The 23,926-nt window shown below is 43.9% G+C and overlaps 1 protein-coding gene across 7 annotated transcripts in view; it reads right to left on the bottom strand.

Moving 5' to 3' along the window:
• PUX1 (plant UBX domain-containing protein 1) overlaps window positions 1-23,926 on the bottom strand; it is a 104,279-nt gene that overhangs the window by 51,814 nt on the left and 28,539 nt on the right. For 2 of the 7 annotated variants that reach the window (XM_087393649.1, XM_087393647.1), the window contains exons 3-6: window positions 19,274-19,345; window positions 18,037-18,102; window positions 8,478-8,545; window positions 8,221-8,350 (exon numbers count right to left, since the gene is read on the bottom strand). In XM_087393649.1, coding sequence (XP_087249775.1) covers window positions 8,221-8,350; window positions 8,478-8,545; window positions 18,037-18,102; window positions 19,274-19,345 — 336 coding nt within the window. The remainder of the gene's footprint in view (window positions 1-8,220; window positions 8,351-8,477; window positions 8,546-18,036; window positions 18,103-19,273; window positions 19,346-23,926) is intronic. The other 5 variants (XM_087393653.1, XM_087393651.1, XM_087393652.1 and 2 more) reach the window with 3 other exon arrangements.

Raw genomic sequence — 23,926 nt, forward strand, 5'->3', positions numbered from 1 at the left:
GCAAGGAGTGCAAACTCAAGAAAGTGACCATGCTGTCTATTCCCTGATCTTGTCCGGGCAGCAAAAGGCTGATCTTGTTTGCTGTCCCTCAATGTATCAAGAAGCCCTCTGGGAACTTGCCTTTGCTGTCTATTGACAGCTCTTTCTTCAATGACTGCATCATGAATAGTGGGATCATTTTGTGCTGGAAGAGAAACCTGCAAATCAGCATGAGGTAGTGGCTGATTATTGCTTGGTGGAGGGCCTGCAGGAGGCTCATGTTGCTGGTCAAAGTCCTCTTCTGAGGATGGCAGAGGTAACCAAGATTCAAAGGCATCAAACATGTCAACATCTGGCTTAGCTTTGCAGTCCACGAGAGGAGAGCTGAATGTTCAGCAAAGATTACATCTCTACTGACAATAATCTTCCCAGTATTTGGTTGGTATAACCGATACCCTCTGCTTTCCTAGCTGTAACCAATAAATATGCATTTGATTGCCTTGTCATCAAGCTTATGTCTCAGCTGAGATGGTACATGAGCATATGCAAGAGACCCAAAAACTCTCATGTGTGAAAGTGAAGGCTTCCTGCCTTTCCATGCTTCATAAGGTGTAATAGTCTGCAATGCCCGTGTTGGTGATCTATTCAGCACATAGTTGGCACACATCACTGCATCAAGCCAAAATTTATTGGGCAAAGACTTGGCCTTAAGCATGCATCTGGCCATCTCCATTGTGGACCTGTTTTTCCTTTCAGAAACAGGATTCTGCTGAGGAGTGTAAGGAGTAGTACATGAGTGAATAATGCCCCGTGAAGACAGAAATGCATCCAACTCCTTTGACATATACTCTCCCCTCCTATCTGTGTTGAGGGTGACAAGCTTGCATCCTGATTCATTCTCAACCATATTCAGCCATCTCTAAAAGCATAAGAAAACTTCAGATTTGGCTTTTAAAGGATATATCCAGCAATATCTTGTGAAATCATCAATGAGAATCATGAAATACTTGTACCCCCCAATGGCATTTGTCCTCATTGGGCCACAGACATCACTGTGCACTAGCTGCAATTTCCTTTGTGAGAGTTTTGGACAATTCTTGTGAAAAGGAAACCGATGCATCTCACCCAAAAGACAACCCTCACACACATGTTTGGAAACTGTGTGAGTACATCATTTGCCATCTGCTGTGAATGTAGCTTTGCAAGAGCTCTATAATTGAGATGGCCCATTCTCTCATGCCAAAGATGAGTTTCAGCAAGCTCTGAATCTGAAATAGCCAATGCTTCAATAGAAAGTGCAGCTGAGTGATGATCAAGGTGATAAAGCCCCTTTTGCAAAGTGCCAGTGAAAACTATGGCATTGTCATCACGAAGATCATAAACTAGGCATCTGTAGCCATCAAAATTAACTCTGAAACCTGAAGTGGCAATTGCTGAAATTGAAATCAAGTTGACTTCAATTCCAGGCACAAAAAGAACATTTGTAAGAGTAACAGGATGGCTTGAAATGGATGTGAGCTGCACATCTCCAATTCCTTTTACAGCATATGAAGCATTATTAGCACATGTGACAGTCCCCCCTCGAGGTGCATCAGCTAAAGAATGAAACAACTGTCTGCAAGATGTGACATGCTTGGAAGCACCACTATCAAAGTACCAGGACTGAGCATCATTAGCAGTAAAGAATGCATCAGCTTTGGAGGGATCAAATGAGCAATGGACAGCCCATGCCCAATCATCCTGAAGAGCATGTGCATGTGAAGCATCTTCTGGCTCATGGGATTCAATAGCATGAGAGGCATTAACTGTCAACCCTACTTTCTTTTTCTCCGAAGCAATGCGCTTCCTGCATTCTGAAATGTCATGTCCAGGCTTGCGACAATAGTTGCATCTTTTCTTCTTTGACTTATCTGCTGTATTTTTAGATGCATGGGAGGAATTGCAGCTGCTATGCGCAGATTTTGGCTTGCCCATAGGCTTGGAAGCCTTGCCTCTCCCTGTCTGCTGTGAAGCAAATGCATGATCAGGAATAATGGCTTGTCTATTAGCTCTACTTTGCTCTTCCTACAAAAGCAAAGTAACTAGCTGATCAAAAGAATAGTGGTCTGCATTACCCATGGCCACTAATCGAAGGGTTGTAGCGAACCCTTGATATGTATCTGGCAGTCCATTCAATGTGGTACTAACAAGCTGTGAATTTGGCACCACCTCATCAATGTTGGCAAGCTGTTCCATGAGGTCCTTGACCTTTGTCAGGTATGCATCCATAGAGTCACCTTCATTCATGCTGACTTCCTGTAATTGCCTTCTCAAATATGCAACACGAGCTTCATTGCGAAAGAGGCCAATTTATCCCAAGCATCCTTTGCTGTCCTGCAAGACCGGATGTGTGGAATAATGATTCTTTTGCATGATAAAGCAATACATGAATGTGCATTTGCATCTCTTGCATCCCATCTAGACTGTTCCTGAGTTGGAAGAGCGGCAGCAGGAGTGCTAGAAGATGAGGCATCCGGAGGAGTACACCCTGCAGAAGGACCAGCAGTAGAGGCAACCACTGTAGCATTGGCAGGCCTTAGTGTCTTTGTCTTAGTGCAGGGGCACTCTAGCTCCCAATTTGCCGGTTATACTTTTGTTGAATTGTTATTTAACAGTGTTGGCTGGTTACTTGTTAGTTTTACTCGCCTTTAATTTATTGAAGGCCAATTTCATGCTTTCTCCAAATGGTGAGTCTGTGGTTGCTTGGGTGAGGAGACATCACCATCTTCTTTAAGGAGGTGAGCCTGTGGTTGTCTCTGATGCAAGTATTGCTTGCTCTCATTGAATTGCAGCAAGGAAAATTCAGCAAGTATGTCACATAGTGACGAGGATTGGGATAGGGCAGATGGGTGATCCTTGTTTGAGGGAGCTTCTATTGAAGTTGATCAGAAGGTTGATAGGCAGCCTTATGGACCTATGCCATTGAATGGACAGCCAAAAATTATGTCAAATGGACAAGATGCTCCATTGCAACAGTTATTCATAATCCTGGTGTTGATTTGCATGGCCAAGGCAATGGTTTTCAGCATGCACATCAGAGGCAGCAAGTCATTCTGCACCCCGCACTGCATCCAAGATATTTTGGTGGTGGTTTAGTGTTTCAAGCAATGGCTGGCCAAGTTGGGAATGGTCAAGGAAATGTTTGGAAATCACCCTATAGGTTTTCAACCTGGAATGCAAGGTATGCAAGGGATTATGCTTGGGGGTATGCAGGTCGGCACTCTAGCTCCCAATCTTCTGGTTATACTTTTGTTGAATTGTTATTGTAACTGTGTTGGCTGGTTACTTGTTAGTTTTAGCGCCCTTTAATTTATTGAAGGCTGGTTTCAGGTCCCCACACTCCACAACCTAGCCACGTTACGCTCCCTAAAGCCCCAATTGAAAATGTTGCAAGGGATAGCTCAAGGAGATTTCACACTATTTTATACATTATCTTCATTTAGCGTAGAGTTTGTCTATGGGATAAGTCACTTCTCTTTTTGCCACGTCAACAAGCGCGAGGGCCTATTACAGCCCCGTTCTATGTTTAACCCCATCGGGTCTCAATGTCACACAATATGCCATGAGGGGATGGAGGTCCCCAACAATCCCCCCGAAACCATCTATATATGCAGTTCAAACCCATGTAATCCAAGCACATAGATCCAAGACATATGGCCATAGTCACATTGTCACCACGATGCCACCAGCCTAAGAACAAGTACATGTTTCCGCCACACCATGCATTTATTGCGATTGTCATCATCGTGAGTCCCATAACCAATGAGTTACCATCACAATCCATGTTGTAGCCACCAAAGTCAAATAAATGGGCTAGTCAGAGCAAACTACCGCGAGGTGCCACTTTTGTTACATCAATCGTGATGTCGGGTTTGATTGCAATACGGAGGGAAGCCATGAAGGCAAGATAGTGTGTGCATGTGAGGGTAGAAGTCACCAGGTCATTTGATAAAGGATATTCACTAGAAAGCATTTATAGCTTCACAAAGGAGGACTACGGCCCCCAGTTGAATGATGAACTATGGAGTTGCCTTTGAGGTTGATGAAGGTCCTACATTAAGAGTAACATCATCTGCATTGCAATAAACTTTGATCTACTATTTATAAGCTTATGTAAGCTTAACTCTACATGAAACGTTGGATTGCATTCTTGACCGATAGTTTGTGGCTTGCTTCTTGATGATTGAATTTTATTGCTAGCTTTGTTTTGATACGTCTTCATGTGAAGCTTCACCTATGATTTCTAGTCATATGAGTCTCTCTAGCATCTATTCACTTGCACTATAAAATCTAGCTACTTTTTGAAGATAATTTCAAGGAGATATCCATCACATGATATGCTGCTAACATTCCTTCTCAAATATCAATACTAATCACACACATATGCCTAACATGTCATAATCTATTCTTCAACGTTATACTTGAATAAATGCATGAGCAATATCCCTTGGGATCAATTGGACTGTGCTCTAGTAGTCTTTCGATCATTTGGTTGATCATGTGATGTGCATTTGGTTGCTCATGTGTATAGTTCTTGTGCTATATAAGACTACCCCTATTTTAAGTCGGAGAATCTCATCATGACCGATTACCTATATCTTAAGGTGGTGTAGCATGTTTGGAATCAGATACACGCAAGCATGGAGGGTTTGATGGGAACCTATATTGGATGGTTCCAAAAATGATCAAAGAAAGGCCTTGCTCTACTCAGCCAACCTGCAGTTGAACCTCGTTTTTTCTCTGCCTATCATTGTTTATCTCCAACATGCCACCTAGCTGTTCGTCAGGTTGCATTGACAGCCCATCAACTCTAGCTACATGCAGCCTCAGCTCCAAGTGTGCCAATTGCTTGCCGCACACCAGTCTTGATAGAAACAGCCACCAGAGTTGTGATGGGCGAGCTCCCTGTATGTCTGCTGCTCGAGATTATTGCATCCAGACAGTCTCCATTCATCAATCGTATGTGGTTTTAGCATCTGAGTACACTCTGAAGATGTTTAGGTCTTATGTGTGTTGCACACTTCTACCTAGACTGTTGTAAAGATTGCATATCATCACTTGCTTGATCAAAACCACTTTCCGACTCCAATCCAGTGAAATCACATGTATGTTACTACAAACTCGTCTCTTGAATGAGGTGAATACTATCGAAAGAAAGCCACTCTACATCTACCTAGATGAATCCAGGAACATTCCCAAACTCATCCTCTAAAAACACAACATAGTGCAGTTTCAATCTCACGATAGTCAACTCATTAGATTGAAAACCATAAACTCCATCACGCATAGCAGGGACTAGCTACTATGACATCCCCACTGACGTCATCAGCGCCCAACAGTGGGTGTAGACCATAGCATAAAAATATGCTCTCACACATACAAATCCACACACCCACACATACTTGAGCATCCATTTATACAAAGTCTTCGTACTGAGTTTCTGTCGGCACTCCGGAGGTGAAGGGCAAACTCAGCCATGACGAAGGCTAGCACTAAAGGAGAAGGCTAATCAAAAAGTAGTCCAAATCTCTTCATTCAAGCTACAATTGCTTGGGAAGACTAAACGATTTTATTTCAGTCTCTCCCAAACGAGCATCTAAATCGACATCGACCATGGTGTCCTAATAGGCTCTTCCACTTCTTGCAACCTCATCTTTTGTCAAGAAGTTCCTTGAAAGCATATTTCCACATGGCAAACAAGCATGCAGATGTTTTGTTTTGAGATCCGGCTTTGCTATGTAGGCACTTACACCCACCAAATATCTCATGGAGAACTCTTTCCCCCCACCTTATTCATTCGGCGCCACCGCAAGTGTGGACCCTCTAAACCAAACAAAACTCAGAGAGCGGAGAAGATACCAAGACCCTGACGGACCTAGGCATGCGGGACTTGCCTTCGACCCCCAAATGCTGATGATGCGGGAAGGTCTCTAGGAGATCATGTCTAGTGAAGGGGAGGCTCCTCCAACTAAAGGTGCAGAATTAAGCTGTGAAAAAATCACAGTCAAAGGACCATTGCCATCACTGTCTTCCACTCTCTTGTGCACCACATTGAATTCAAATCAATATCAAATCACATATGGTTGAAGCTAGAAATTTTTGGTAACAAGATCACCAATTCAAAAGTCTTAAAGCTGAAATTTTACAGTCTGAAAATGAATGAAAATGAAGAATTTAGTGACCACCTAGTTTAAGGTGTGAGCCAATGACGAGGACAAAATCGGGGTACACAAGAAGCATACAGAATGTCACTCGGTTCTAACAGTCCATTAATCCTACACTTAGCCTCTACCACATTTGATGACATGGTGGCATTGCTTCTTGAAAAGGACCGGCAAATCAAAGAAGGGCAAGTAGTCATCCCTAGTGTTGAAGAAGAGAGAGCCTTTTTTAGATTGAAAGAACTCGAAGAACAGTGAGAAGATCAAGTGCCTCTACTGCAAATGCATGGGGCATAAGGAGGCAAACTGCTTCAAGAAGCTCAAGAATGAACAGGAAAAACATCATGAAAATCTCATTGCAAAAGACCACGAGGAGCAAACTAAAGAAGAAGCAAAAGAGATAGCTGTAACTGCAGCAATAGTCCATGCCTCTCTCGATGAGGGAAATCAGGATGGGCATTCTAGCTTTCATGCATGTGTCATTGGTTCTCTGCCTAGGATGTCCCCCAAAAATCCAAGTTGAATCATCTATTGTGTGTTTTCCTGCGGGAGTATTTCATCTTTGTAAAAAGGGTCTTGATCATATAAAAGGTTTCGTTCCCATGACAAAAGCTGTTTGTAGCCAAAGAGTGTCAAAGTGCTGACCTCGCTGCTTTGAAGTCACTTGTCTCATTGGAAGGCCAGCATGGCACGGGAGCTGCACACAGCTGAGTCACTCCTTGTGCATATGATAAGGCTAGGAGATAGGCGTGTAAGGTCACACCACCTTCACTAAAAAGGGGGGTTTGTTGGGATTCAAAGCCTCGTGTGTGTGTGTGTGTGTGTGTCACATATTACTGTCTCTTCATTATACAAGGTCCTTTTACCCCCACCATGGGTTTCTCACAAGCTCAATCAGCTTTGGCAAATGAATCACACAGCAAAGTGGTGGCACAAAAGATTGAGACAGATTTGGCATTCTAAAATGGCACTCAAACAACAAGTTTTCTTGTGGTGAGTACTATTGGGAGTTTTTCCATTTGGGCAACTATTGGCACGCAGACATATTGCTCCGGCTGTTTGTCGCAGATGCTTAGCTCCATAGGAGTCTGTGCCACATCTACTTTGGCATTGCTCCTCCACTCAGGATTTCACTTTCCTTGGACAGCATTTACGTGCCAGATTTCCACATGCTGCCTTTGGAAAGTCTTTCTCGATCTTTGGGATACACCCAGCTACAATTTTTTGTTTGGGTTCGTTACTACGCACTCTGGACTCTATGGAAGGATAGAAATCATAGAGCCTTTGGTGATCCCACGTTTTCAATTTTTGCTTTCTTTAGGTGCTCTCTGCGCAATCTTTCTATGATTGCTTGCAGACAAAGTGCATAGCTCATGATGTATATATGTCTTATATTGAGGTTTTCTCTTGATGTATTCCTCATCATTTTATTCTGGGATGATGATTTTGCAATATAAAGCAACTCAATTTTTCAAAACCCCCCCCCCCCTAAAAAAGTGTGCGCACGTGTATGTGTGTGTGTGTGAGAGTAAGTACCTTAGGTGTGATTGAAACGTCAAGTGACCCTTGAGTATGAATTAGGGCAAGTGATGTAGGAAATGAAGGTCAAGAAGATGATTTAAGCAATGATGTCAAGGCAAGAGCCCATGATATACAATGTATTCAATCTATGGTAAATATGAGAAGATCTACAACCATTGCATGGATATCGTTTTTATCATCTTGTGCCATGTTGCTCTTTCTCCACTCCCGCACAACCATTATTCCAAAATGGTCTATCCAACCTTACATAACCAACACACCTAAATGCCCCATATTGGAAAGATCACTGACCTATAGAATTGGCAACGCATCGAGTGCATGACAATTCTATCTTTGTATTCATTATCTTGCAAGAATTCCAAAACCTTAGAAGTGAAGACAACATACATACGGAATTCATTCCAATGGCATACCAACAAGGCATATAAAGACATGACGAACTCTCAAAGCATACACCTGTAGCTCATGAAAAAAGTCTCAAGGAATTTAAAGAACTCACATAGATAAAAAGGAAAATCTATTCTTGAAACCACTTTCTTCAATAGATCAATCAACATTGAAATGGAATCAGAAGGTTGAAACTTTGCTTCCAGAACATAGTTGTCAGGAAATTGAACACGAATGATGGCCTACAGAGAAACGGACAGTCTATCAGCAATAGATCTATAAATGTAGGAAGAGGAAACATACAAATTCTTTCCCTTTTTGTTTTGTGTGTATTCTGATAGGGAAGAGGCATTCTTGAAATGCAAATACCCTGGTAATTCGTGCACGACGTGTGGCCGCTTCTGCTTCTCTTAATTTCTTCGTCTTTAGGAAAACTTCTGCACAGCACAGAAGATCATCAACGTAATGCCTATTGCGAGTCTAGAATTCAACAATCCACAGGATGTCCTCAATTGACCTATCACTTCATTTGAGAACTACCCTAATATAATACAAGTAGCAGAGCAAACAAAGTAATCATATACACACAAGTATTTTAGGATATTAATATTGACCAAGAGAGTAAAAACAAGCAAATAATGTACCAGAGTGGTGCTAGTGAAACCCCATCCACTAAGATAAGCAATGTAGGCAAGGGTTTAAAGGTTAACCGCTCGTCTCCCCGATTGTAAATTAAATAGCTGAAAAATACTGAAGCAAGCTTTGTATGAAAGGTGGTGACTTTACAACCAAAAGGGTCTTAGATACTGCCAAGCAAGCCAAGGAAACAAATCTAAGGCAACACTAGCCGCGTGATATGTCAGAGTTGTGCTTAGACAAAAGCATGATTTCCAATTGAATAACTTAATAAGCTTAGAATTTTAGAACTTTTATAAAGTCCACATAAAAATGCCACACCTTTAAATGCATTCACACCACATAACATTAATAAAATAAAAGAGATAGAGACAAGTACACCGGCACGCGATTGGGTTAGAATGAGGCCACTCCCCCCAACTAGGTAAACCCAGTTGTATTTGTATTTATTTAATGATACTTAGCCTCACTACAATGGTAGTACAGATCTTTGGACAAAAACCCCTTTGGGAAATCCAGAGTTCTAGACCAAGGCTCAAATATAGGACTATTACAATTATCTTCCTTTTCAAACTAGGACTCACATGTACATATGACTCAGAATCATCCAAAAAAGTAACCATTGGAAGCCCCTGGCCCGGTACCAGGTGAAGAAAGCTGCATAGATGGTCTTGGTGTTGGAAAGTAGAGGATAGAATCACTCACTCCTCACACTCCCGATCGCAGCTCAAACAACAATCACTCACTCCTCACACTCCCGATCGCAGCTCAAAGAGAGATAGAGAGATAGAGACAAAACTCAGATATATTCTTCCACAACAGTGGGCTGACAAAAGCTCAAGAGGTGAGCAACAAACAGCAAAGAGATGCTGAACCAAAAGCTGAGTCTACTCCTCTCCCTACACGCTTGCCCAGGTGCTGGCTGTCAGTGCTGGTGATGAGAAGTGTGGGGGGGAGGGGGTTTATATAGGTGGGCAACAAGCCCCTTGAATTGGCCGACTTTCCAATCGGTTCCAATATGTTTGAACCGACCCCCAGAAGGGCCAAGATGGCCGACTTCTGGTCGGTTTCAGAGCCAATTGGCCCTTTGGCCTACATAAGGCCCCATATGCTGGGCCTTTTTGGCTGCTGTTGGCTGGTACACGTGTTGCAGATCCCCCCGCATGGGCCCATGGTGCTGGCGCATTGTTCCACGCAAGGTGCTACAAGTACTCTCAACCCCCATCCCCCTATAGTCTTTTGCCTCCTTGTCCCCTCAAATCAGGGGCTCACAGGTGGGGCGGTGACATTTCTAACACCCCCTCTCAATGACACAACTGTGGGCCGATCCCCATGCATCGCATGAGGTGTTCCATCTGCTCCCTGGAAGCGCCTTCGTGAAAACATCCGAGATGTCGTCGTCGGTCAGGCAGTACATCGACTCTATGACACCTTCGTTGATGAGTTCACGAACAAAGTGATAGTGGATCTCCATGTGCTTCGTCCGTGCGTGAAACACGGGGTGGTTGGTGATTGCTATGCAACTCTACTTGTCGCACATAATCACCGTCGCATCTTCTTGGGCCACATTCATGTTCTCCAAGATCCACCTGAGCCACAATGCTTTGCATGCAGCTGTACAAGCAGCCCTGTACTCTATCTTGTTGGGTGCAGGAAGCCTTGGAACGGGGAAGCCATGGAACGGGAGTGGAGTGCGGGAAGCAAACAACAAGCTGGAGCAAAACGTAGTACTGCTCAAATGGATAAGAGAAAAATACAAAGGGTGGCCTATATAGCCCCCAAGTCAACCATATGGTTGACCAGAGAGGTCAACTCATAGAGTTGACCTGACCTACAAGGCTCATACCAGGGCTAAGTGCTAACAAACCCCCCTCCATGGTATGGCGAAAGTATCCTGGAAATATCTCAGGAGTACCTGGAAACTACATCATGGTTGCACATATTCGTCCTAGAGGGATATAGCAACCTATGATATGTACAGAGTGATCCCTCATGTAACAAAAGGAGCCAAGTGTAAAGCAAGTCGAAATGCCTCAAACTTGGGATGCGGTAAAGCTTTCGTGAAAAGATCTGCCAAGTTGTCCTCGGTGGGAGCATAGGACAACTGGATGTCTCCACCAGACAGTCGCTCTCGAACATAGTGTTAGTGGACTTCAATATGCTATGTTCGCGCATGAAACAATGGGTTTCTAGCAACTGCCAAAGCACTCTGGCTATCGGTGTAGATCATAGCAGAGTCGGGCTGAATGATATCAAGATCTGCAAGTAACTTGCGAAGCCAAACGCACTCTACTGTAGCTGTGAAAGCTGCTCTGTACTCAGCCTCACAACTAGATGTGGCAACTGTAGGCTGCTTCTTGCTGAACCAAGAGATGCATGAAGCTCCAAGCATAAAACCGTTGCCACTGTGTGACACCCTAGTGTCGTAACATCATGCCTAGTCGCTGTCCGTGAATGCATGCAAAACAAGTGGGGCCTCTGAACCATAACCCAAATGCTGTGTGGCCTTCAAGTATCAAAAGACCCGCTTCTCTGCTTGCCAATGCTGCGTACTAGGCTTGTGCATGTACCTGCTGAGCTGGGAAATGGCATACTGAAGAACAGGCCGGGTATGACAAAGGTATATGAGGCAACCAACAGCCTGCGGGATAAAGGGATGCATCAAATGGCGGACTTCCATCCTCGAAGGAGAAACGAAAGCCAGGCTCCAATGGAGTAGAAATTGGCTTGCAATCCTCGAACTGGAAGCGATCAAGGAGCTGTCCAATAAACTTGGACTGACTCATCATTATACCCCCCTCAACATATGCAAATTGTATGCCCAAATAATAGTGCAACCAGCCCATATCTGTCATGGCAAAAGACTGCTGTAAATCAGCCTTGAAATCTGCAATTTGTTCCATATCTGGCCCAATGATAAGCATGTCATCCACATATAAAATCAGAATTAAAAATTCTGATGCACTCTTTCGGACATAAAGAGTGGCCTCAGTTGGGCTATTCTAAAAGCCACGGGCTGTCAAAAATGCATGTATCTTCGCATACCATGCCCAGGGTGCCTGCTTCAAGCCATAGAGGGATTTTCTGAGCCGGCAAACCATATTTTCAGAACCTAATTGTTCAAAACCAGGTGGCTGAGTGACATAGACCTCTTCCTGAAGATTACGATTCACCATGAAGGAAGACAGTCTTGATGTGAAGCTCCCAATGCCGATGAGATGCCATAGCAATAACACACCTGATAGTAGTAATGCGTGAGGGGGAGCAAAGGTCTCCTCAAAGTCAATGCCGTGCTGTTGTGCATATCCCTTTGCAACCAAGCGGGCTTTGAGGCGGTCAACTGTCAAAGGCATCCTTGTCACATAAAGGTCCCTCATTGCAAGCAGTAGCAACCAAAGCTACAGCCAAATAGTTGCCATGCATCTATTTATACGCACCTCTAGTGCAGGCTGGCAAAGGCTCAGCTTGTTTGCTGTCCCTGAGTGTGTCCAAAAGCCATCTCAGGCTGGCAAAGGCTCAGCTTGTTTGCTGTTTAATGACAACACTCTCTTGTGCAACATCCTGCTCAATAGCATGATCATCAACTAAAGGCATATCAGGCTGAGCAAGAACTATTGGAGGGGTAGAAGTGTATGGCACAACACTCTGCACTGGTTGCTTTGGATCTGTGGGCGACTGAAAGAGAGACAACAGTGTATCAAAGACATATGAGGAATCAACAATAGGCTGTTTTTCAACACCTTTGTGGGTGCCCGATTGAGCACATAGTTGGAGCACATGACAGCATCCAACCAAAACTCATTTGGCAAAGACTTTCCTTTGAGCATGCACCTGCCCATTTCCATCTCTAACCGATTTCTCCTCTCTCCCAGCCCGTTCTGCTGTGGAGTATAAGGCACTGTACATTGATGAATAATACCCCGAGCTGCCAAAAAATCAGAGAATTCACGGGACATGTACTCTCCCCCTCTGTCAGTGCGTAGAGTAAGGAGCTGGTTCCCTGATTCATTTTCAGCTATGGCAAGCCAATGTCTGACGCATGGGAACACATCAGATTTGGCCTTCATGCCATATATCCAAGCAAATCTGGTGTAGTCATCCACAAAGGTAGAAAAGTAAAGGTAGCCCCCAAGAGATGCTGTCCGCATCGGCCCACACACATCAGTATGCACAAAGTGAAGCTTCCTGAATGCACCAATTGTCCCATCCTTTGGAAATGAGAAACGGTGCATTTTGCCCAACAAGCATCCCTCACAAACATGTTTAACCGGTGCATGCATGGGTTAGAAAGCAACCACCATGTTTTGTGAATGCATTTTAACCAAGCTTCTGTAGTTGAGGTGACCCAACCTCGCATGCCATAACTGGGAATCTGAAATTACAGATTCAGCCACCAAATTTGCCTCTATAGCAGGCTGTTTGTCATAAACATCAAGATGATATAGCCCAAAAGAAAGTGACCCAGTAAGTACTATGATGTCATTGTACCGGTTGTCATACACAACACATCGATAACCATCAAAGAGAACCCGAAAGCCATTCAAGGATATGGTTGCAATGGAGATGAGGTTCTTTTTTATACCTGGGACAAACAAAGCGAGTGTGATCGTATCACCTGAAACTGAAATGATCTCGACCTAGCCAATCCCTTTCACGGAATATGATGCATTGTTGCCACATGTCACTGTGGAGCAGCCCCCAATGTCTGAAAGAGTGATCTGCAAGACGTGATGTGCTTAGAAGCACTACTGTCGAAGCACCAATCTAACTTAGAATCTAAGACAAACAAGGCTGTAGCATGCTTCTCTGGATGGTACTGGCATGTCACCGTGAAAGCCCACTCATGGTGAGCAATGTTTGCTGCCTCATGACCATGATCTGGGGCAGTAGCAGTAGTAGTGACAGGAAGTCCCTTTTGCTACTTTTTCTTTTCAGAAGCGATGCGCTTGCGACATTCAAAAATGTCATGTCCTGCCTTCCGGCAATAATTACAACGTTTGCTGTTTTTCTTCTTTGCATCAGACAGGGCAGAATTAGATGAGTGTCCAGCAGTAGATAAGCCTCCAAAAGGCTTGGGTTTGGTGTAATTTGGCCCGTTCTTTCCCTTATTTTGTGATTAGCAACAAAAGCCTGATTTGCAATTTGAGAAGCAGCACGATTTGTGCGACTCTGCTCTTCCTGCAGGAGAAGGGAAACAAGCTGGTCGAAAGTATAAGTGTTGGGATTGCCCATGGCAACCAACCTCAATGTAGTAGCAAACCCCTGGTAGGACTCAAGAAGTCCATTGAGTGTCGTGGACACTACCTGAGCATCTGAATCCACATTAATGAGCTACTCTTGAAAATCCTTAATTTCTGTGATATATGCATCCATGTTGTCCCCCTCTTCCATTTTGACATTCTCCAATTGCCTGCGTAAGCAAGCAACATGTACCTCATTGCGAACCCGGTAAAGGTGAGCCAAGATGTCCCACACAGCCTTTGATGTTTTGCAAGACCGAATGTGAGAAATGATATGTCTCTTGACTGAAAAAGCAATGATAGAATGTACTTGGCCATCTCTACCATCCCATCTAGCCTGTTCCGGTGGGTGTAGTAGTAGTAGATCCAGAGGTGGCTGTAACAGCTGCACCAGCGGTGGTAGTAGATCCAAAAGTGGCTGTAGCAGCTATACCAAGTGTAGCAATAGTAGAAGTGGATGCCACAGAGGAAGGTCAAAGATCCGATCTTGAGACAATACCCCAAAAAATTTTGGCAACCAGCAAATGTTTCACCATGTATCACCACATGGGATAATTGGGTCCATTGAGCTTGTCCTCAGCTGAGAACATACCCATCCAATTGTTGCTTCCCATGGCAAAAATAAATCCCTGAAGGAAAAATGTGTGCTCAAGAGTAGCCTCAAGGCTTTCACTGCAAAATGAGCTGGCTGTCCAAAAATGACAACAAATGTCAGTGACAAACCAAAAATTGATTGCTCAAACAATGAGCTAAATGCACGTGCTGTCCCCAAAAATATGACCTACAAACAATATCTGTCCGGTCAAAGGACCCCCCTGCCAAAGATAGCTGTCTTGCAAAAATATCAACCCAAAACAAGGGGCAAATGTCTGCAAATGTATCCAATGATCGATTGAGCTGTAAATGTCCCAAATGGAGGCTGCCTCAAATCTGACAAGACAACAAGCCCAAATCAAGGGGCAAATGCATAATATACCCAAATTGAGGTGAATAAAGCAAATGTCACTGCAATGGACAGGAAATCTGGCAAAAGCCCCAAAATCTAAGAGGGCAAATTAGGAAAAGCCCCAAATTGTGCTACAAGTTGCAAATGTGATTCAATGTGCTGCAACTCCAAGACAATGTCAATGTCTCACAAATGCCCAAAATTGGCTGTACCAAGCCAATGTCAATGCAAATTTCAACAAAATTGACAAAACCCCAATTTCTGGAAGGGCATAACTGTCAAATTTGGGGCAAATGACCAAAAGCCCCAAATTTTGCTGAAATAAAGCAAATGTGACAAAATAACCTGCAAATCTAAAAATATCCCGCAACCTATCAGCAATAGATCCAAAATCCCCAATGTCGGAGAAAATAAAGGCAAATACTACAAAAGCCCCAAAATGTGACCAAAAGGAGCAAATGTCACTGCAAAATCTGCAAATGTGACACAAAAGCCCCAATCTCTTGAGCAAAATCACCTCAATGTCACTGCAATGTGTGCAAACGTGACATAAAAGAGGGTGAAAAGCTTCAAATCCAACTATACCAGGCAGATCTGAGTCAAGAGGGAGAGAATCCCAGCCAATGAGTGTGCATGATCCATCTCAGCCGGTTGATTCATCACTGTATCGACGCATGGTGGGGAGTTTGCTTTACCTCACCAATACCAGACCAGATATTTCCTTCTCAGTTGGATTGCTCTGTCAATTCTCCGCCACACCCAAGAAGGCCCATTGGGACGCAGGTATGAGGGTGCTGAGGTACTTGAAAGGTACCTGCACCTATGGCATCACTTATACGAGAGGCATTGAGTTGGGAGGTTTCTACGATAGTGATTGGACAGGTGATAGTGAAACTCGGAGATCGACTTCTGGATACTGTTTCTTACTCTCATTAAGAGAGTTGTCATGGCTGAGTAAGAAACAACCTACTGCTGCCCTTTCATCAACAAAGACATGTTAGCACTTAGGCCTGGTATGAACCTTGTAGGTTAGGTCAACTCTATGAGTTGCCTTCTCTAGTCAACCATATGGTTGACTTGGGGGCCATATAGCCCACCCTTTGTATTTTCCTCTTATCTATTTGAGCAGTACTACGTTTTGCTCCAGCTTGTTGTTTGCTTCCCACACTCCACTCCCGTTCCATTGCTTCCTGCACCCAACAGTAGTATCGGAGCAGGTTTTCTTGCTCCTACGTGCCTTCCCTCGTGCTCTCCCATTGCTCCTACCTGCCATTTTGCTCCAGCTCAGTCCGGTACCTCATTTCATCGCCAAAAACCTGTTTTTTGAGCAGAAAAACAGTCCAGCGACTGGTTTTTGGCTTTTTGAGGTCTGATTTCGACGTTTTTTGAAATTTCTAAGATGTCTGCATACAAATGACCGTGTCCCGCACCATTCCGCCTGAATTTTTTTTGTCTGAACGGCCGTACAGCCATACGGACAGGTGCACGATGCTGCCAGGAATCCGTTCAATTTGTCAAAAGTTGATTTCGAGTATTTTTGAATAGTTTTTGGAGACATTTGAACTCTTTTCGGTCATTCAAGCCTTCCTCCAGGTGCTCCAACCTGCTCTGCTTCAGACCAGATTCCATGGGAGTCACTGCTGCTTTGCAATCTTCCATCAGAAAGCGTTTGAGCAGCTCCCTAAAATAATTTTCTTGTGAGAGAAAGATACGTCTCTTTCCTTGCTACCTCAATCCCAAGAAAGTAAAAAAGTATGCCCAAGTCCGTCAACTCGAATTCCTCCATGAGAAGTCTCTTGACTTGAGCAATCTTCTTCGTATGGTCCCTTGTAATGATGATGAGGTCATCCATATGTAGGATTAATACCAGCCACAAATCCCCCTCAATGTTAAGATAAAGATTTGCCTCTAATGGACTCTGCTGAAGCCCGATCTTCTAAAAGAAAACATCCATCCGTTGGTACCACGCTCTAGGGACCTATTTCAGCCCACATAAGACCTTCTTCAGTTTGCAAACTTTTGATGGGGATCCTGGAATCTGCAATCCTGGTGGATGTGCCACATATACCTCCTCCTCCAGGGTTCCATTCAAAAATGCAGACTTGACGTCCATCTGAAAAATAGGCCAACTATGATGAGCAGCCAAGGCAATGACTGTCTAGAAGAGGTTCATGAGCTTCCATCATTACCCCCACCCAAGGTCACCATCCAAGAGGTGGAGACGACTGAAGACCCCAAGGAGGAGGAGGAGCATGCTGTTACCAGCTCCCAAGGCAACTCCAGCAAAGGCACCTCCATAAGAGAAGAAGCCACCTCAGTGGTATTTGAAGACTTTAGCAGACTCACAGGTCACGGACTTCCCGAGAGCAATTTCGGGGTGTGGCGGTCTCAACGCAACATGAAGACTCCCTCCGTGAACTACGCTATGGTGGCTCACTTGAGGAGCCCCATTCCTTTAAGGAAGCGAAGGATATTCCAGAATGGTAGGAAGCCATGCAAGCAGAGATGGATGCCATTTTAAAAAATGACACCTGGAATTTAGTGCCCAAACTGACCAAGCGGAAGGTAACTGGGACTAAATGGGTGTACAAGCTTAAGTTCAAGCCAGATGGGAGCTTGGACAAGTACAAAGTGAGATTGGTGGTGAAAGGCTATGCACAGTCAAAAGGGCTTGACTTCGACGAGACCTTCGCCCCCACAGCTAGGATGGTGACCATTCGGACAGTCATTGCCTTGGCTGCTCATCACGGTTGGCCTATTTTTCAGATGGACGTCAAGTCTGCATTTTTTAGGGCAGCACCCTGCGTGGAACAATGCGCCAGCACCGCAGGCCCATGCGGGCATCTGCAGCACATGTGTACCAGCCAGCAGCAGTCCAAAAGGCCCAGCATATGGGGCCTTATATATGCCAAAGAGTTGGCCCAGAAGTCAGCCATCTTGGCCCTTCTGGGGGTCGGTTCAAACAAACTGGAACCGACTAGAAAGTCGGCCAGTTCAAGGGGCTTGCTGCCCACCTATATAAACCCCCTCCCCCCCACACTTCTCCTCATCACCAGCACTGACAGCCAGCACCCAAGCAAGCGTGCAGGGAGAGGAGTAAACTCACCTTTCGGTTCAGCATCTCTTTGCTGTTTGTTGCTCACCTCTTGAGCTTTTGTCAGCCCACTAATCCCTGAAACATGAAAAACTCATATTCCACCCGTTAGGGTTAGTATAGAAATCTTAAGACTCTGGAACACATAACCCACAACAAAAGCGGTTAGCGTTTTCGACCTAAATTAGGTTAGAACCTTTGGAAATCGAAGATAACATGTTCGGTATAAACAAAATCAGTTTTAGAACGCCCTATGAGTGAAAAACGAAATCTGAGAATCACTTTCTGGTAGCCTGAAATATAAAAACCAGAACTGAATGCGAGAAAAACAGCGCGTAAAAGAAAAAGTAGTGATTGATAAAAGTGAAATATGCGAAGAATACTTGCCCTGTGACTCACCTTGGGAACTGGAAAGGAAGAAAGGAGGCTAAAGCAGAAATTCCAGCAATTCATCAAGTTGGACAGCAGGAGGATGCCTAGGATGAGGGCGAATTTGCAAAAGAGGGCAGCAGGGAGAGGGAGCAAATTTGACGAGCAATTGTGACTGCTTAGAGCTGATCTCAAACTTTATATAGACCTTGGGTGAAAGCAGAAAGCTACAAAAAGCTGAGACAGCACCAAAAGCAGGCTGAAAAAGCTGTGAAAAGCTTGAAAAACTGTTTTATTTCCTAATTATGGTATTTGATTTGTTCTTCTATGTTAGAATAGTTTTTAGGATTATTTGAATACTTTAATTAGGTCTCTTAAAAAATTTGCCCCATGCACAAATCTGGGCCTAGGACTCGGTTAACCCTAGAACTTAAACGGCTTGTATCTAATTCCAAACTCCTCAAAATTCTAACAAACTAGAACCATCTTTTAGCTCTTGGAAAGCCCTAGAAACTTTTTTTTTTTTCCCCCAAAAAGTAGTGCTAGTTATATTACTTGAAAAACGAGAGTACAAGAAGGCCTAAAGGCCAGCGGGCTGTAATCACAAAACGGATACAGCCAAAGCCCTAGAAACTAGATACTCATGGACTGACTTTTGAGATCACTTCCAAAAATAAATTATGCCAGCCAGCTCAAATAACAAAAGCCAAAACTCAGAAGACCCAAAGTATGCATTCCCAAGAGGGCCACAAAGTGCATAAGATTTTCCCAATGCCATACTCTACACCCTAAACCACGCTTTACGCAATCTCTGATCATGTCTGATGTCTAATTATTGCCGAAAACAAAAAGAAAGAAGTGAAAAAAAAAAGATACTAACCTTCTTTCTTATTGGCCATGACCCGAGCATAATCGTCTGCTGTAAATTCATAAAAATCATCTGGCTCCTCTTCTGCAAAAAATGTCAGAAAAGAAATCAAAAAAACTGCAGATATCGTCTTACAGACCTGACATTATTAATACCCCAAGCAATGGCTTCCCATACATTTTACTCATGTATTTAAATAAAATACTGTTGGAATTATCGCCATAATTAATGGAAGTGACCAATGTGTGGTCAATAAGTGAGTTAGGGGCACTTTTCGCTCATTAGAGGTTCTTTCCCCTAACCACAGTTAGGATCCCTAACTACGGTTAGTGGATAGGTTTAGGTTTTGTCACTTGGACAAAACCTTCACCTCTTGTATGTTTTGCTATCTCTTCTATTCAGTACGTTTGTGGCTTGCTCACATTTGGTATCAGAGCCCATGTGCTTTCCTGCAAGCCAACCCACTGTACAACCTGCTTCTCTTCCCTCAGCCAGCCCGCCATTCCATACAACTGCATCTGCACCTTGTCGTACAAGCTGTCCATACACTCACCATCTGCAACTCGCCCGTACAGTGTACCCGTATAGTTTTGTCCATCCGTATGCTCCTGTTGCTAGCAGTCCATACTACTGTATGGCTCAGCCAGTACCCCGTACTATTCGTACCTACAGCCATACCCGTTCAGCCGACACCATCCCATCAGTGCCACACTGATCCCGTACAGGCGTTGTATAGTGTACTTGTGCCATACGTACATGCACTGTCCGTACACCTGCGCTGTCAAGTTGCCGAATAGTTGTCCTTACCATCATACGGTTCAGCACCGCACCTACCGGTAGTACACCGTACATGCACATGTGCTCCAACCTGTCGTACACCATACTTGCACGTGTGCTCCAGCTTGTCGTACACCATACATGCACGTGTGCTCCAGCCGTACATCGTACAGTACATTCAGGTCTCTTTGCAGATTATATTGCAGAGAAATTTGGGACTTTTATGGGAACATTGCAATTTCGTCATATTTGGGTCTTTTGGAAGACCTACCCTCTTCTGGTTGCAATTTCCCATTCGAATTTGCGGCTTTTGTGATTGGGCTGCAATTTCACAGTGTACGAGGTGTTTGGACCCTTCGCAAGCATTTTTGGGACTCAGATTGAGTCACATTGCAAACTTTGCAGTGTTTTTTGGCAAATTTTGGGCATTTGCAGGTTATTTGGGTGCATTTTGAGCCTTTAATAAGCCGAAACAGCAAGCTGTCCTTTGGTTTTGGACACCCATTCTCTTGTATTTGGGGCTTTTGGATTTTTTGAATGTGTTTCGCAGGCACATTTGGCAGAGATTCAATTCAGTTTATGCTTTTGGCCTGTTGCATTTTGAGCCATTGTTTGGCTGGTTTTTGAACAGTGGGCAGTTGGTTTCAGTATCCCAGAAGGGATTTGTGTTGTGCACCTTGATTCCCAGGAAGGGAATTTTTTTGTTGGTATTTGCTGCATTTTCTTTGGCAGTTATGGCCCAGAACAATCCCAATGAAGTGTTTGGAGTCCTCACACAGGAGGATAAGTTGGATGGTACCAACTACTCCCTATGGAGTTTTATGGTTCGCAATATCTCAGTTGGCAAACACTTATGGGACTATGTCAATGGGGATGAGCCACAGCCAGAGAATGTGGTTGCACCTGCCACTCCTCAACAAGGTGGAGGAAGGGGTAGAGGACAAGCTCAAGGTGTAGGACAAGTGCTAGGTGCAGCAGCTGCTGCAGCAGTGGCTCCGACATAGGAACAGAAAAGGTGGGATTCATGTGATGCACTAGCACTTTCAGCTATCTCCCTTTCTGTCATCAAGAAGAATTTGCTTTTCGTATCCTCTCTGGACAAAAGAGGATTTCAGGAAGATGACAAGTGTGCAGTTCGAGATAGGGAAGATGATTATACCTTGAGACTATCTGGCACGCTGTTTCGTGGTCTTTTTCAGCTTGATGTTTTTGAGAAAAGAACAGATGATAGACTTGCAGTTTCTATTCCCACTATTGCTATGCAGAATGGGGAGTTATGGCATGCTAGATATGGGCATATGAGTTATGACAGCTTGATGATCCTTTAAAAACATTCTATGGTTGATGCTTTGCCTCCTTTAGAGTCACCTCCTCCTCATGCCTGTGAAGGGTGCATACTTGGGAAGATGCACAGGTTTCCCTTCAAGAAGGATGGTGTAATACGAGCTGTTCGAAAATTACAGCTCATTCATAGTGATGTCTGTGGTCCCATGAGGACTCCTGCATTGGGTGGTTATCTCTATTATGTCACATTTATTGATGAGTACTCAAATTACACTTGGGACTATGATTTAAAGAAAAAATCAGATGTGTTTAAGCATTTTTGACACTTTGTGGCAAAGGTTGAGAATGAAACAGGCCTCACGGTTCCGATTCTACGCACAGATAGAGATGGGGAGTATGTGTCTCATGAATTTGAGGCTTATTTGAAAGAGAAAGGCATCACACATCAGCTTACAGTGAGGCTTACCCCTCAACAAAAGGCAAAGCTGAGCGGAAGAATTGAACTCTTATGGAGATGGATAGATGCATGCTCACAAGCAAAAAGCTGCCTCACAGGTTTTGGCTTGAGGGTCTCATGTGTGCCAACTATGTTTCGAATCAAGCTCCCACTAAGGCTTTGAAAACCAAGACTCCTTATGAAGTTTGGCATGGGAGAAAGCCTTCAGTGGAACATTTTCGTGTCTCTCGATGTGTTGCATATGCCCATGTGCCTGTTGAGTTTCGACATAAGCTGTCAGACAAGGCAATTAAATGCATATTTGTTGGGTATAGTGCAGAGAGCAAAGGTTACCGTCTCTACAATCCTGCTTCACGCAATAATTTTGTCAGCAGAGATGTAATATTTTCAGAAAATTCAGCACATACACAAGCTGAATTTAATGTGTCAGCTTCTTCTACATCAGATGATGTTTTTGAGGGGTCAATACCGATTGCTTTGGGTTCCGCTTCTAGACATCCTTGCTGAAAATCAGAATTTGCAACAAGCTCCTCATGTACCACATGCCCCGATTCAGCCACCGGCTGATTTAGTTCCTCCACAAGCAGTGGAAGATACTGTCAGGCAAGAGATTACAGAAATACATGCCGCCAAGTCGATTCCCAATTGGCTGCTCCAAACTCTCAAGGAGAGTAAACTTGATGCTCCTTTACCTGGCAGAACTTGTACTGCAACAAGGCACAAAGGGGGGGCTCTTTCTGTTGAATCAGCTTATGCAGGTACTCTTCTTGATGAGGAAGAGCCCGATACTTTTGAAGAAGCTAAGGACAAGCATTGGATGAATGCCATGCAAGATGAGTTGCAGTCCATTGAGAAAAATCAGACTTGGAATCTTGTGGATTTGCCACCAGGAAAGAATGCCATAGGTACCAAATGGGTTTTCAAAGTAAACAGAAAGTCAGATGGGTCCATTGACACAGGCACGGCTGGTTGCAAAAGGCTATGCTCAAAAGAAGGGCATTGATTATAAGGAGACGTTTGCTCCTACTTCTAGAATGACCACTATCAGATCAGTTATTGCTATGGCTGCACATGTTGATTGGAATGTTCATCAATTGGACATAAAAACAGCTTTTCTTAATGGAGACTTGTTGGAAGAGGTTTATGTCAAACAACCTCCTGGCTTTGAAATTTCGGGTAATGCACATAAAGTTTGCAAGCTGATTAAAGCTTTGTATGGGCTGAAACAAGCCCCACGTGCATGGTACTCCAAGATTGATGCATTTCTGACCAGCAAGGGACTTCATAACAATCCAACTGAAAGTACCCTCTACATCAACAAGGATGGGGGGGATATTTTGGTCATCATTCTTTATGTAGATGACATGCTGCTCACAGGGTCACATGAAGAAAAAATTGCAGATTTCAAAGCTGAATTGAAAGGTACATTTGACATGTCACATTTGGGCATGTTACATTTTTATTTGGGGATCCAATTTATACAAGAGAGACGTGGCATTATTACATCTCAATCCAAGTATGTGCAAAAGCTCTTGGATCGGTTCAACATGCAAGATTGCAAGCCTACAGCCACTCCCATGGAGCCAAGGCTGAAGCTTACTAGTATGATGCAGGCACACGCTACATCCAGGCTGTTGGATGCCTCATTTACTTGTGCAATACACGGCCCGATATTCAATTTGCAGTATCTCAGGTGAGCACATATATGCACAGCCCAACAACAACACATTGGCAAGCTGTAAAACGCATCTTCCGTTACTTGCAAGGCACAGAGTCTTATGACTTGATGTTTCCCACGAGGGGTGACTTGCAGATCTGCATGCTTACAGTGACTCAGATTAAGCTGGAGATTAGTCCTTCTCCAATTCTCACTGATAGTCAGAGTGTTATAGCAATTGCAAAGAATCCTGTGTTTCATGCTCGCACGAAGCACATTGAGGTTCATTATCACTATGTCAGAGAGAAGTTGCATGCAGGGGAGATCAGTATGATCTATGTCTCCACACATGACAATGTTGCAAACATCTTCACCAAAGCACTTCCACGTGAGAAGTTTGAGGCATTTTGCAATGCCCTGAACTTATCTCCTTTTGGTGATTGATCTTTTCCTTGTACATCATCACATTGGCACTGTAGGGGGGTGTTGG

Source organism: Dipteris shenzhenensis, chromosome 22 (genome assembly GCF_047967505.1).
Source record: "Dipteris shenzhenensis isolate YYH24624 ecotype China chromosome 22, Dip_SZ_1.0, whole genome shotgun sequence".
NCBI classification, from domain to species: domain Eukaryota; kingdom Viridiplantae; phylum Streptophyta; class Polypodiopsida; order Gleicheniales; family Dipteridaceae; genus Dipteris; species Dipteris shenzhenensis.